The sequence below is a fragment of the Capricornis sumatraensis genome, chromosome 12 (genome assembly GCF_032405125.1).
Source record: "Capricornis sumatraensis isolate serow.1 chromosome 12, serow.2, whole genome shotgun sequence".
In the NCBI taxonomy this organism is placed as follows: Eukaryota; Metazoa; Chordata; class Mammalia; order Artiodactyla; family Bovidae; genus Capricornis; species Capricornis sumatraensis.
The window spans coordinates 45,244,883-45,257,845 of record NC_091080.1 but is presented as its reverse complement, the minus strand read 5'-3'; the positions used below and the strand labels follow the sequence as shown (position 1 = coordinate 45,257,845).

General features: G+C 39.4%; 1 protein-coding gene across 1 annotated transcript in view; it reads right to left on the bottom strand.

The window, feature by feature from the left end:
• Nucleotides 1-12,963, bottom strand: part of ZDHHC20 (zinc finger DHHC-type palmitoyltransferase 20) — a 59,294-nt gene that overhangs the window by 4,078 nt on the left and 42,253 nt on the right. The window contains exons 8-11 of the mRNA XM_068984188.1: nt 8,378-8,510; nt 7,852-7,978; nt 3,667-3,756; nt 2,148-2,263 (exon numbers count right to left, since the gene is read on the bottom strand). Coding sequence (XP_068840289.1) covers nt 2,148-2,263; nt 3,667-3,756; nt 7,852-7,978; nt 8,378-8,510 — 466 coding nt within the window. The remainder of the gene's footprint in view (nt 1-2,147; nt 2,264-3,666; nt 3,757-7,851; nt 7,979-8,377; nt 8,511-12,963) is intronic.

Genomic DNA, 12,963 nt, shown 5'->3' with positions numbered 1-12,963 from the left:
GCTGGTGATGTGCAAATGGGCTCCAGGTCCTTGTAAGGAACTGAATGCTAATGACAAACACTCATGAGGCAGCAGATGTCCTAGATGAGATTACAGATAAGAACAGGACAACTGGGGTAATAAAGGTGTGTTGTCTTACACTGCTAAGTGTGTATACTTTGTTAGGCAGCAACAGGTAACCAATAAACACCACACGTGGGTTTTAAAAAATGTAACAGCTCCACGTGATGCTTCTGAGCCAGTGAGCTCAGCTTCCACTGACAGGTGCACAGCTTTCTTCTCGAGAGCTCAGTGTCCCTGTGGGTCAGGGTCAGCACTGCCCTCACAAGGGCTCCTAGTCCTATTTAAGTAAACCTCCTCTGGCTACTGTTGCTGGGTACAGAGGCAGTATTGCTGGCCTGGGTACTCAGACACAGAGAACTGCTTTCTGCTGCATCTTTTACCAGGTAAAGAACATCAATGAGCCTCTTAAGTCTTAGTCCTTCTTCTCTGGATCAAATTTCTTCAGCACTGGGCAAAAGTCACCTTTTCCCCTTAGATAAATTAATAATACTGTTTACTGAAAAGGTTAGTTGTCCATATTTATTCATTTCTTCATTATTCTACCAATAAATATTTAGTAAGACTGTGCTAGAAATGGGAAGAAAACCGGGAGGTAGGCAGCTGTGATCTTTCAGTCTGTCCTGAGCTATTTGATACCATAATGGAAAGAGTGAGAAAGACTCAACTACAGACTCTTTTGAGAGTATGACATGCAAATAAGGGGCAATTTTTGGAGCAATTACCTTTATACTGTCTTACCTTGCTCTTATTCAATTGGTTAGTTATGAACAAGTGGTACTCAGTTTTCTATTGCCACTGTTACATGGTTATTTGTCCCTGTAAGCACATAATTATATATGACATGACAGAAAAAGAAGTATTAGGTTCCTAGCTAAATGGTAAAATTGATGATCACAGTAAAAGCAAGTCTTATGTAAAACTAAATAGGCTTCTGGTGCTAACCATCTGTCTGCTGTTAGAACCCAGAAGGAAGGAAAGCAGCACTAAGATCTGAAAGTCTGGTTTTCACACTAGGTGAAAATGTCCACTGGCTCTAAAGATGTTTAGCAGCAGTCATTTCAAGTCCAAAAACCTCTGATTTTCCCTCGACTTCATACTGAGGGGCGAATAACCTGGATGAAGGCCTTAATGATGCTAAGTTAAGAGAATTTAAATGCTACTTAAAGCCAAAACAACAAGAAGTCAGAAATTCTGACAAGAAGTTTTCAAGGCTCTTTCCTACAGTTAGTTACAAACTGATTGTTAGTTAAAAATGGATCTGAATGTCCAAACCATTTTCCTATAGTGCCAGGAGAATATTATTACTAGTGTTCTTAAGAACCACAGATACGTATTAAGCTAGTAAATGGTCAGACTACCTATTACAAACCCAGGCCTGACTCAAAATCCCACTGCTATCTTACCAACTGTTCTAGAACGTATCCACAAATTCATGAAATGATTAAGAGTCATCACTAAAAGGTTAAAATGTTAAAATATACTCAGTGCACTATTTTTATACTAAGAAAAGACAGCCAAAGAGTACAAGGCATTCCAAAAATATTATCTTTTCGGGGACTTCCCTCATGGTCCAGTGGTTAAAGACTTCACCTCCCAACGCAGCAGGTGAGGGTTAGATCTCTGGTCGGGGACTAAAATCCCACATGCCTTGTGGCCAAAAAACCAAAACAAAACAGAAGCAAAGTTGTAACGAGTTCAATAAAGACTTAAAATTATTTTCAAATAAGCAAAAGCTATGACCCTAAAGAATAACCTTGTTTAAACATTATCCAGAATACTGTGCCCTAAACAACTTTCTACATCTGAGGTGATGAAATACATGGCTGGATAACAACAAGGAAAAACAAAAAACTGTGAACAGAAAAAAAACAGCAGCAGTCACTACACTTCTCATTGAACCCTCGCCTCCATGAAAGCTCCAAGTCAACACTAACAGCCCAAAAAGTAGACATTTTATTAAAAAGTTTCAAATATTTTAGTATCTTAAAATATCACATAGTGTATTTCGCTTTTTCCACATTTATTAAGTCTGGTGGTTTTCATTTGAAGCAGATGAAGCAATGTTTTCAGATGACAACCATTACCTGATCCGCCAACACCTTCTTCAGATCCACTCTCCAGCCACTGAGGGTCACTGTCCAACAGGCGGTTTTTTGATTCACTAAGCGGTTTGATAGGAAAGGGCTGATTTGACCCAATACTGAAAGAAGAGCAAATCATTCAGTAAAGAGTTTAATGCTTGATTAAGAGTATTTAATTAATAAGCAGCAAATTAGCATTCCTTTTCCTAAATACGTAAGGGCAACGCATGAGATCTCAGCACGCTGAAAAAACTCCATCTTCAGAAGAAAATTATGCCCCCAACCCCCGATTAAATGGCTCCCTAGACTCAAGAATCTGTACTCAGCACTGCCAAAGAAAACAATTAGGCAAAAGAAAAATAGCTTCAGAGGCCAATCTGAAATGTGTTTAACGTGTTAATGTTAATCAAGAGCTGTAAGGTAGCACAGAACAGGTGAGGATCTAGGTCTGTGGCCAGGACAAAAAATTACCTGTCATTTCCCAAGTTTTCTGCTTTCTACCTCTGCAGTATAGATCTAAGGGGGAAAAATGATTCAGTGATTCAGTGCAGACTTATTTTTCTAGCTAAGAGATCCAGGGAGGGAGGGAGTGGAGGAACACAAGAAGGAAGAAAAGGGAACTAATATTCTGGGGTACGCACTATGGGCCAGACACTGCGCTAGGTGCTTTCATAATCGCCAGCTTCACAACAACCCTGGAAACAGGATGAATCCTCCGTTCACAGAGCTGGCAGCTGAGGCTCAGACTAACTTGTCTAAGGTCCACAGGCCCACAGTAAATGTTAGAGCTGTGAGGTCCCAAGGCCTTAGGTTCTAGGTTCTAAGGCCCATGTTCTAACAAAAGTAATCTGTGACTCCTTAATAACCCCCACAGTTTATTTCTGGAGTAAATACATTTCAAGTGTTTCACTTTGACAGAGGTACCTCTACCTTCTTTAAAATTTAACCTAAAATGAACTATTTCTCTGAATTTATCAATCAGTGTGCTTGCCATACAAACTCTTGAGAAAATATCCTCTAAGATGAATAAGAAGAAATTTTGTATCTGTATTTTTGAATCCTCATTCATATTATTTTCACAGTCCAGTTAAAATCTGTTTATCAAAATAAAATGGAGAATAGTACAATGACTAACTTCTTTGAAAATATAACTGACAGAAACCAACATAATCAAATCTCAAGAGTCTCTGTTTCCAGGAAGATGCAGAACAGGTAGGGGAGCCATGCTTCCTTCTCTGCCGAGACACTTCCAATGACACGAGCCTGTCTTGGCCCAACTACTAACATTCATTTTAGGTGGCATTCATTTTCATACTCTCAAAGTGTTCCAGTTTGAATGGTTACCTTAAGCATATCAGCTGTATGCATACACGGACCCTCAGTTAGAAACCTGTACAGAATTTATCTTTCCTGTCTCTGCCGGCTTACCACATTCCTACTGTATTTATCTAAGTGTAACACACACACACGCAGATTGCTTTACAATGAATTCTGAAAAACTTAACAACAACAAGAAGCACACCTTCTGGCACTTTCACTTTGGTTTGAGACAGAAGCTTGCTCTGGATCCGTCCCCACAAGGCGAGTCGGAAAACTGCAGCCGTCACCCTGGCTGCAATAATGAAAAATACCAGTGATAATCTAATCATATCAAGTTAAATCAAAGTGGTCAAATTTAACACCTATTTTTCAGAAGGATGGTATAAAGAGATTACTATAACTTGTCATTTCAGAGAATAATTTCTAAGATTTCTAATTCAGAGGGTTATTAGACTTCACTGAGGAAGTAAGTCTGTCTTTTATAATTTACATGCAATTAAAAACAATATCTTCTATGACTATTAAAATTATGATGACTTAAAGTTATAATACCTAAAGTTATGATACCTTAAACAATAGATTCAAACATCTGGATAACTGACTTGCCTGTTACAATCATTTAAGATATCACAGATGCTCAAACTGAAATTCAAGATGTAAATTCCATATATTCATTCATTCAACAACATTCATTAAACAAATATTTACTGGATGGTCTAAGTACCATTTTAACTGTTAGGGATATATCACTGAATAAAAGAAAAGAAAATCTAAAAAAGTACAGCTATGCCTCACTTCCACATTTTTAAAACATCAAAACTGTGTCCAGCAGGGAGTTCCACTTCCAGCCAAGATGGATTAATGGGAAGATTTGACCTGCTGTCAAACAGCTGAGAGACAACTGTTTTCCTAACAGGCCACACAGAACTGTGGTGTCTTAGAGAAGTGAAGCCAGGCAAGGAGTCACAGTTTCTGCCAGAGCCTGAGCACCAGTGGGTGGGGGTGGGGAGGGGTTGTGTTGGCAAGCAGGGCAAGGTGGTCTCACTGAACTGAGGGGACAGAGCTGAGCAAGAGGAAGATGTGCAGAGAAAGGGCTCCATGAATCTGCACAGGGTTCTACTTGAGCCTTTAGATGAATTCTCAGCCACGTGTGTGAATCTGGGAAAAGAGCAACTGCACAGTGGAGCCGCAGCGCACTGCCAGCATCCACGCTGACCCGCCAGAGCAGAGAGACCGCACTGAACAGCGGGATCTGGCGGGGACCCTAGTGGGCTCTCACCTTTGTTGTAGGATTAACTTGCCTACTCTACACCAACCTAGCAAAGGTTAAAACAAGCCTCAGGAGGACTCAGCTGAAACTCAAGTAACTTAACAGTCTGCCAAAACAAAATCCAACATTCTTTAAAGGGAGACAAATTTTAAATATTCAGAATTCGAAATGTCCACCATCCAGTCAAAAATTACTAGCATTAAAAAAAAAAAGTCAACAGAAAAGGTTTAGAAATGACCATGAAAACCAGAAACATAGACTTAAATGAAGAGAAATGTAAAATATGAAGAAAGAACCAAATCGAACTTCTGAAGCTGAAATATATATATTTCTAAAATCTGAAATAAAAAACCTCACTGGATGAGCTTAACAGTAGACATTACAGAAGAAAAGATCAGTGAACTCACAGACATGTGACAGTAGAAACTATCCAACCTGAAGCAAAGAAAGAAGAAAGATGGAAGTGAGAAGAGAGGGACAACAGCAACAACCAGTGCGTCTCAAGCAATGTTTAAGAAGAACCTGAAAAGCTAGTTGGGGGAGGGCACAGGAAGAGGGAAGCAGGCAACAAGAACAATAGAAAATTGTATCAAAATTACTCAGACTTGATGAAAACTAAAAATTCATAGATCCAAGAAGCCTAATGAACTCTAAAGAGGATAAACATAGGGAAAAGCATACAGAGGAACATAATAAGCAAACCACTTGTAACTAGTGATACAGACAGAGTCTTAAAGGAGCCAGAGAGGGAGAGAGAGAGAGTAATTTACAGGCACATCTCATTTTATTGTGCTTCATTATGCTCTTGGCAGATACTGTGATTTTTAGAAATTAAAGGCTTGAGGCAACCCTGCACTGAGCAAGTCTTCCAGTGCCATTTTTTCCAACAGCATTTGCTCACTTTGCATCTCTGTGTCACGTTTTGGTAATTCTTGGAATATTTCAAAGCCTCCATTAGCAAAAAGATCACAACTTGCTAAAGGCTTAGATAATAAATCAAAGTATGTACATTGTCCTTTTAAAAAAAAGATATAATGTTATCAAACACTTAACAGTCTATGGTTAGTGTAAATATTGCTTTTATATGCACTGGGAAACCAAAAAATTCGTATGACTCACTTTATTGTGATACCTGCTTTATGTGGGGTTGGGAACCAAACCCGCACTATCACTGAGGTGCGGTTGTACAAACAGTGGAATAAAGGTTATTAATAAGAGGGAGGCTGATTTACTGACACAAACAACATAAGACAGAGGATAAGGGAACAACATCTTTAAAGAAGAAAAAAATAAAAACACACAAGAGCCAAAAAAACCAACTGCCAACACTGAAATTTCTGTTTAGGAGAAAATAACCTTAAAAAATAAGTCTGTCAAGAGTGGAAAAACCTGAATATGAGAGAAAATAGATAAAGCACACAGAAGAGACTGGTGCACTTCAAGGTGAAACGCAGGAAGAAGATTGAACGAGAAGTGAGCTGCCCACCAGTGAGCTGAGGCAGAGACCCCAGCTGGCCGCAGACATGCAGCTGAAGCCCCTGCAGTGATGTGGGAGAGGGGTGGCAGAAGAAATACTTGAAGAAAAAAAAAAAAAAGAAATACCTGAAGAAACAGTGGTTAAAGGTATTTTCCCAAATTTGATGGAACTTTAAGTTACAGATCCAAGAAGCACAACAATCCTAAGCACAAGAATCATGAAGAAAATGACATTATTTGCATGAAACTAGTGATAAGAGTTGACTCACTGAAAAAGACTCTGATGCTGGGAGGGATTGGGGGCAGGAGGAGAAGGGGACGACAGAGGATGAGATGGCTGGATGGCATCACTGACTCGATGGACGTGAGTCTGAGTGAACTCTGGGAGATGGTGATGGACAGGGAGGCCTGGCGTGCTGCGATTCATGGGGTCGCAAAGAGTCGGACACGACTGAGCGACTGAACTGAACTGAAGTGATAAACAAACTGTATGAAACTAGAGGTAAACAAAATCTTAAAAGTAGGCAGAGAAAAAAGTCATATTACACAAATAGAAAAAAGATAATGTCCACAAACTTCTCATCAGAAAAAATGCAAGTAACATCTACAATTCTATACCGAGCATAAATGCCTTTCAAAAATGAAGGCAATTGGGAATTCCCTGGGAGTCTAGTGGTTAGGACTGTGTACTTCCACGGCCAGGGCCCAGGTTCAGTCCCTGGTCGGGGAATTAAGATTCTACATGGTGTGGCAAAAAAGAAAAAGAAGGCAAATATGTCATTTTCAAACAAATAATAAGCAATACAGTTAATTAAGGGAAAAAAGAAAAAGGAACCCACAGCACTTATAAATATGGTATTTGAATTTCAAATACTTTTTCCTTTTTTATAATAACTTTTGTGTATGGATGGCGTAGGATGGCTGAAAATTTGGGAGAAAGGAAATTATGAATCATTTTGAGCATATATTCTCATTTAAATTTGAGGTAAAAACTGCATTATGTGTTGGGTCTTCTTTAAGATACAACAGATTATATAACCTGGAAGGAATGATGCTAAAGCTGAAACTCCAGTACTTTGGCCACCTCATGTGAAGAGTTGACTCATTGGAAAAGACTCTGATGCTGGGAGAGATTAGGGGCAGGAGGAGAAGAGGATGACAGAGGATGAGATGGCTGGATGGCATCACCGACTTGATGGATGTGAGTCTAAGTGAACTCCGGGAGTTGGTGATGGACAGGGAGGCCTGGCGTGCTGCAATTCATGGGGTCACAAAGAGTCAGACACGACTGAGCGACTGAACTGAACTGAAGTGGAAAAATCTCTGAAGATATGGCTAATACATTCTTATGATTTTTTACTTCAAAAACATTTTCATTTTGAAGGATATGGAGTGATTATTATTTTCTATGAATCATCTTCCCCCCCCCCCCAATTCTCACTAAAACATATGCCCAAACTCTCCTTTATCCATTAAAAAAATATGAAAAACAAAATACTTATGTAATCAAGATATTCTGAGTTTTCATTCTCAAGGCTCATAATATCATAACATACTGGATTTTCTGAATCCTAAGACATGTAACCAGAGAGAGACTGTCATAGATTCCATAATATCTGAGACACGCATTTTAGAAGCTACCTTGAAAATACTGGAAGCAGCCAATATTTCTTTTCATCGCCAAAGACTTGTCTCCAGTTTTTACTGCATCCAAGTGAGAAACCATTTCCATCAGCTCCATATGAAAACATGGGTGCACGGAATGATTCTGTTTGGATATATTAAAAAAAGAAGAGTTAACCTATTTGAAAATTATAAGAGGGAAGAAAAGTACCAATTTTTTTTTGCTTTATATCTTTGATATCAAAAACTATAAATATAACTTAAAACAAATACTATATTTGTAACTTAAAAATGAGTTTCTAAAACTTTTCTTGGAAAACAATGTAACTTCTGAATACTTCATCACCTTTATAAAATCTACTGAAGTATGTTCAATATACCTTACATATATATATATACATATATATATACATATATATATAAGATATTCTATCTCTTGCAACTTCACTCATTCATTATGTATGAACTTCCTACTGTGTGCCTTATGGCACAGTTCTAAAGTTTTGGGATTCCTAAATAATTATAACTTAGGTAACCTACTTACCTATGGTTGTTCTGTTTTTTCCAACTAGCCAGCAGTGGTAGCTGAGAAGTGACAATACGCTGATGAAGAACATTGTAGACACAAAGAAAAGAAAAAGTACGTGGAATTTTGCACGTGTATCTGTGAGTTCATTCTGAGGAAAGAGAAGAGACGAATTACTTTTGAGAATAGTCAACCTCTAAAATACACTCTTATTATTTGGTTCTTTTCAATGACTGTTGAATTCACCAAAAAAAAAAAAAAAAAAAAAGCCAGGTATGAGAAGTAATAAAATAAATTAGATAATACATCCAAAAGCAACATGTCCCAAAGCAGAGAGCTAGTATTACCAAAGGGGCTTGCTTACATGTCAGAAAGAGTCACTTTAAAAACTCCTCTTAAATTTTAGCAACATTTTCAGTAACAAATAAAAAGATGAACATTTTACTCAACATGTTTCTTTCACAGTTTATACATATATTTAAGCTTGCCCCCAAATCTAGGATACATGAGGGTTTTCTCCATCTAAGCTAAAATATTTGCTTGTGGTAGTTATGTATGCTGCTAACCAGAAGCTAGCTGTGATAAAGCTCTTGTTGGACTTCCCCAGTCTCTGTTCTTGGAACAAACATACTGGGAACAGGCTACCCCTGGAGCTGCTTCCATGCCTACCTGCACATTCCTACAGACCTTTTCCTGGTAATTCCCAATTCTGGTATATATATTTGCCACAAGGTATTAGTGAATGAAAACAGCAACTCTGTTACCTATCATAATGGTCATATTCATCTCAACAGAAGCACATGTTCACCTAGAAGAAGTGAGGATCTAGCAAGGGGAGAAGGAGAAGCCTTGGGCAGTCACTCTCACAGTATAGGCCAACCACAGCCTCAGAGAACACGAGCTGCTCCTGCTTGACTTAAAACACTGTTCATAGGCTAGTGAAGTGAAAGTGTTAGCTGCTTAGTTGTGTCTGACTCTTCGCGAGCTCACGGACTGTAGCCCTCCAGCCTCCTCTGTCCGTGGAATTCTCTAGGCAAGAATACTGGAGTGGGTTGCCACTCCTTTCTCCAGGAGATCTTCCTAACCGAACCCGCATCTCTTGCACTGCAGGCAGATTCTTTACCATGTGAGCCCACCAGGGAAGCCAGCCTAAGTGGTAGGTTTTTAGCGTTAGCTATTTCTGACACCCATCTTTTCCTCTTGTCTTCTAGAGGAAACACAACTCCTTTTAAATACAAGTGATTCTTCTATCTCCCCATCTTGCGAAGCAAATGAGTATTACACATATTCACTATAAATGTCACAAAAAAAGATGGCAAGAATGTCATGGCAATAATGTATTTTACCTTTGGACAACTCTCTGTAGATTTCCTGCGGCAAAGCTTGTACAAATAGAGACAGTGTATTAAGAAACCACTTTTTATACAAAATTATCCTGCGCACTATTGTTGTAAACCTTTCATGTCTTGAAGGGTCACCAAGTTGTTGCTCTTTAAACGTCATCGATGACGTTTTCTCAAGAAAACACAAAAGACAAGGAGATTCCGCTCTCCAAGCACATTTAGGGTATACTTTACACACCCTTCCACGCAATTTTTAAAATAGATTTGTATCCAGGAAGGAATAAAATTAATTTTGCTTAGCGCATAGCTTTTTAAAAAACTTCTGATGAGTGATTTCTGAAAACCAGGCCTGGTCCCTTCTGTCCCACCTCACTGGTGGGCAGCAGCCTTGGGAAAGGTGCCCTCACCTACCATGTGGTCTAGTTCCTGCATAGCAATTCGAGGGGCCCTGAGGAAATCAGACGGCCTCACCCCTCTGCTCCCCACTCTGACCCTGGCAACACCCCCGAGGGCCTCTCCCCTTGGGCCTCCTCCTGGGCTGCACCAGCCTCCCTCTGGCTCAGCCTCACGAGACAAGCCTCCTGGCACTGGCTCCTCCTCGTGGGCCTTGACTCTAAAGTATACATGCTTCCTCTGTTTGAGATGTTCTTCTCTCAGATATCCATTAAGTTCCGTCATATCTTTGTCAACTATTACCTTCTTACTGAGGCCTAACATGACATTCCATTAGTTTCAGGAGCTCAACATAACGATTCCATGCACGTCTATAACTGCATAATGATCCTAACAGTAAGTCTAGCTGATGTCCAACACCACACAGTCACAGAATCTTTTTTCTTCTAATGAGATCTTTCCAACTCTAATTCTTAAAGACTTTCAAATATACTTATTAACTATAGTCACCACGTTGGACATTCTATCTCCAGACTTTATTTTGACCACCCTCACCCATTTTACCCATCCTCTACCCCATACTTCTGACAAACACCAAAATGTTCTTTTTGTCTACGAGGCTTTTTTTTTTAATTCCACATATAAGTTAGATAATATGGTATTTGTTTTTCTCTGACTTGATTCAATTAATATAATGCCTTCAAGGTCCATCTGAGTTGTCATAAATGGCAAGATTTCCTTCCTGGTTTATGGTAGAATATTCCACTGCACATTTAATAATTTTTGTTTATTCTTGATTCTGCTGGCTCCTTGCTGGACTTTTCCTAGTTGCAGTGAGTGGGGGCTGCTCTTCACTGCAGTACACAGGTTTTTCATTTGCGGTGGCTTCTCTGGCTGGGGAGCACAGGATCTAGATGTGTAGGATTCAACAGCTACAGCACATGGGCTCAGCAGTTGCAGCACACGGGCTTAGCTGCTCAATGGCACTTGGGATCTTCCTGACCCAGGGATTGAACCCCTGTCCCCAGCATTGGCAGGTGGATTCTTATCCACTGGACTAAAAGTGAAATCCTCCATGGCATATTTATACCACAAGTTCTTCATCCACCAATGTAAACCTCAGTGTTTTCACGTCTTGGGTGTTGTAAATAATCTGTGACACAGGGGTGCAGTTATCTTTGTCAGTGTTTTCGTTTCCTCTGGATATATTCCGAGAAGCAGAATTTCTGGATTATGTGAGACGATAGTTCTAATTTTAATTTTCTGAGGATTCCTCATACCATTTTTCATAATAGCTGCACTAATTTACATTCCCACCAACACACAAAGCTTCTTTTCTCTCCCCATCTTTGCCAAAATTTGTTATTTCTTGTCTTTTTGATAACAGCCATTCTAACAGGTATAAGGTTTTTAAAAATACTTTCACTTGTTTATTTGGCTGTGCCAGGTCTTAGTTGTGGGACACAGGATCTTTAGTTGTGGCATGTGAACTCTTAGCTGAGGAATGTGGGACCTAGTTTCCTGATCAGGGATCAAACCCAGGCCCCTTGCATTGGGAGTGTGGAGTCTTAGCTACTGCAACCCACAGGGAAATCCTGCTGCTGTGGTTTTGACTTGTATCTCCCTGATGATTAGTAATCCTGAGCATCTTTTCTTGCATTTGTTGGCTATCTGTATGTCTTCATTGGAGAAAGGTCTATTCAGACCCTCTGACCATTTTAAATCTGGCTGTTTTGTCTTGTTCTTGCTATTAAGCTGTGAGTTCTTTATATATTTTGGATATTATCCCTTATCAGATACATAATTTGCAAATATTTTCTTCCATCCAGTAGGCTTTTTATTTTGTTAATAGTTTCCTTTTCTGTACAGAAGCTTTCAGTTTGATGTGGTCTCACTTGCTGAGTTTTCTTTCCTTTTGTGGCTTTTATGTTTGGTGTCAAATCCACACAAGTCACTGCCAAGGCTGAGGTCAAGGAGCTCGCCCCCATGTCTTCTAGGTTTACAATTTCAGCTCTCATGTTCAAGTCTTTAGGAGCTGACTTTTGTCCATGATGGAGGACTAATGCTCAGTTTTATTATTCCACATGTGGCTGTATAGGTCTCCCCAAACCATTTACTGAACAGACTGTCTTTTTCCCATTGTATATCCTTGGCTCCCTGTCATAAATTAATTGATGCTTGGGTTGATTTCAGGGCTCTTATTCTGTTCCACTGATCTATGTGTCTGTTCTTATGCCAATAACACACTGCTTTGATTACTACAGATGTGTAACATAGGAAGCGAAATACCTCTACATTGTTCTTTTTCAAGACTGTTTTTGTCATTTGCAGCCTTTTGTGGTTCCATACAAATTTTAGGGTTGTCCTACTTCTGGAAAAACATTATTGGAATTTTAATTTTAATGGGGATTGCAATAAATCTGCAGATTACTTTGGGTAGTATTTATATATAGAGAATGGGAAAGACTACAGATCTCTTCAAGAAAATTAGAGATACCAAGGGAACATTGGTATGAGTGGTGTGATCACTCATCTAGAGCCAGACATCCTGGAATGTGAAGTCAAGTGGGCCTTAGAAAGCATCACTACGAACAAAGCTAGTGGAGGTGATGGAATTCCAGTGGAGCTGTTTCAAATCCTGAAAGATGATGCTGTCAAAGTCCTGCAGTCAATATGCCAACAAATTTGGGAAACTCAGCAGTGGCCACAAGACTGAAAAGGTCAGTTTTCATTCCAATCCCAAAGAAAGGCAATGCCAAAGAATGCTCAAACTACTGCACAGTTGCACTCATCTCACATGCTAGTAAAGTAATGCTCAAAATTCTCCAAGCCAGGCTTCACCAATACGTGAACCGTGAACTCCCTGAT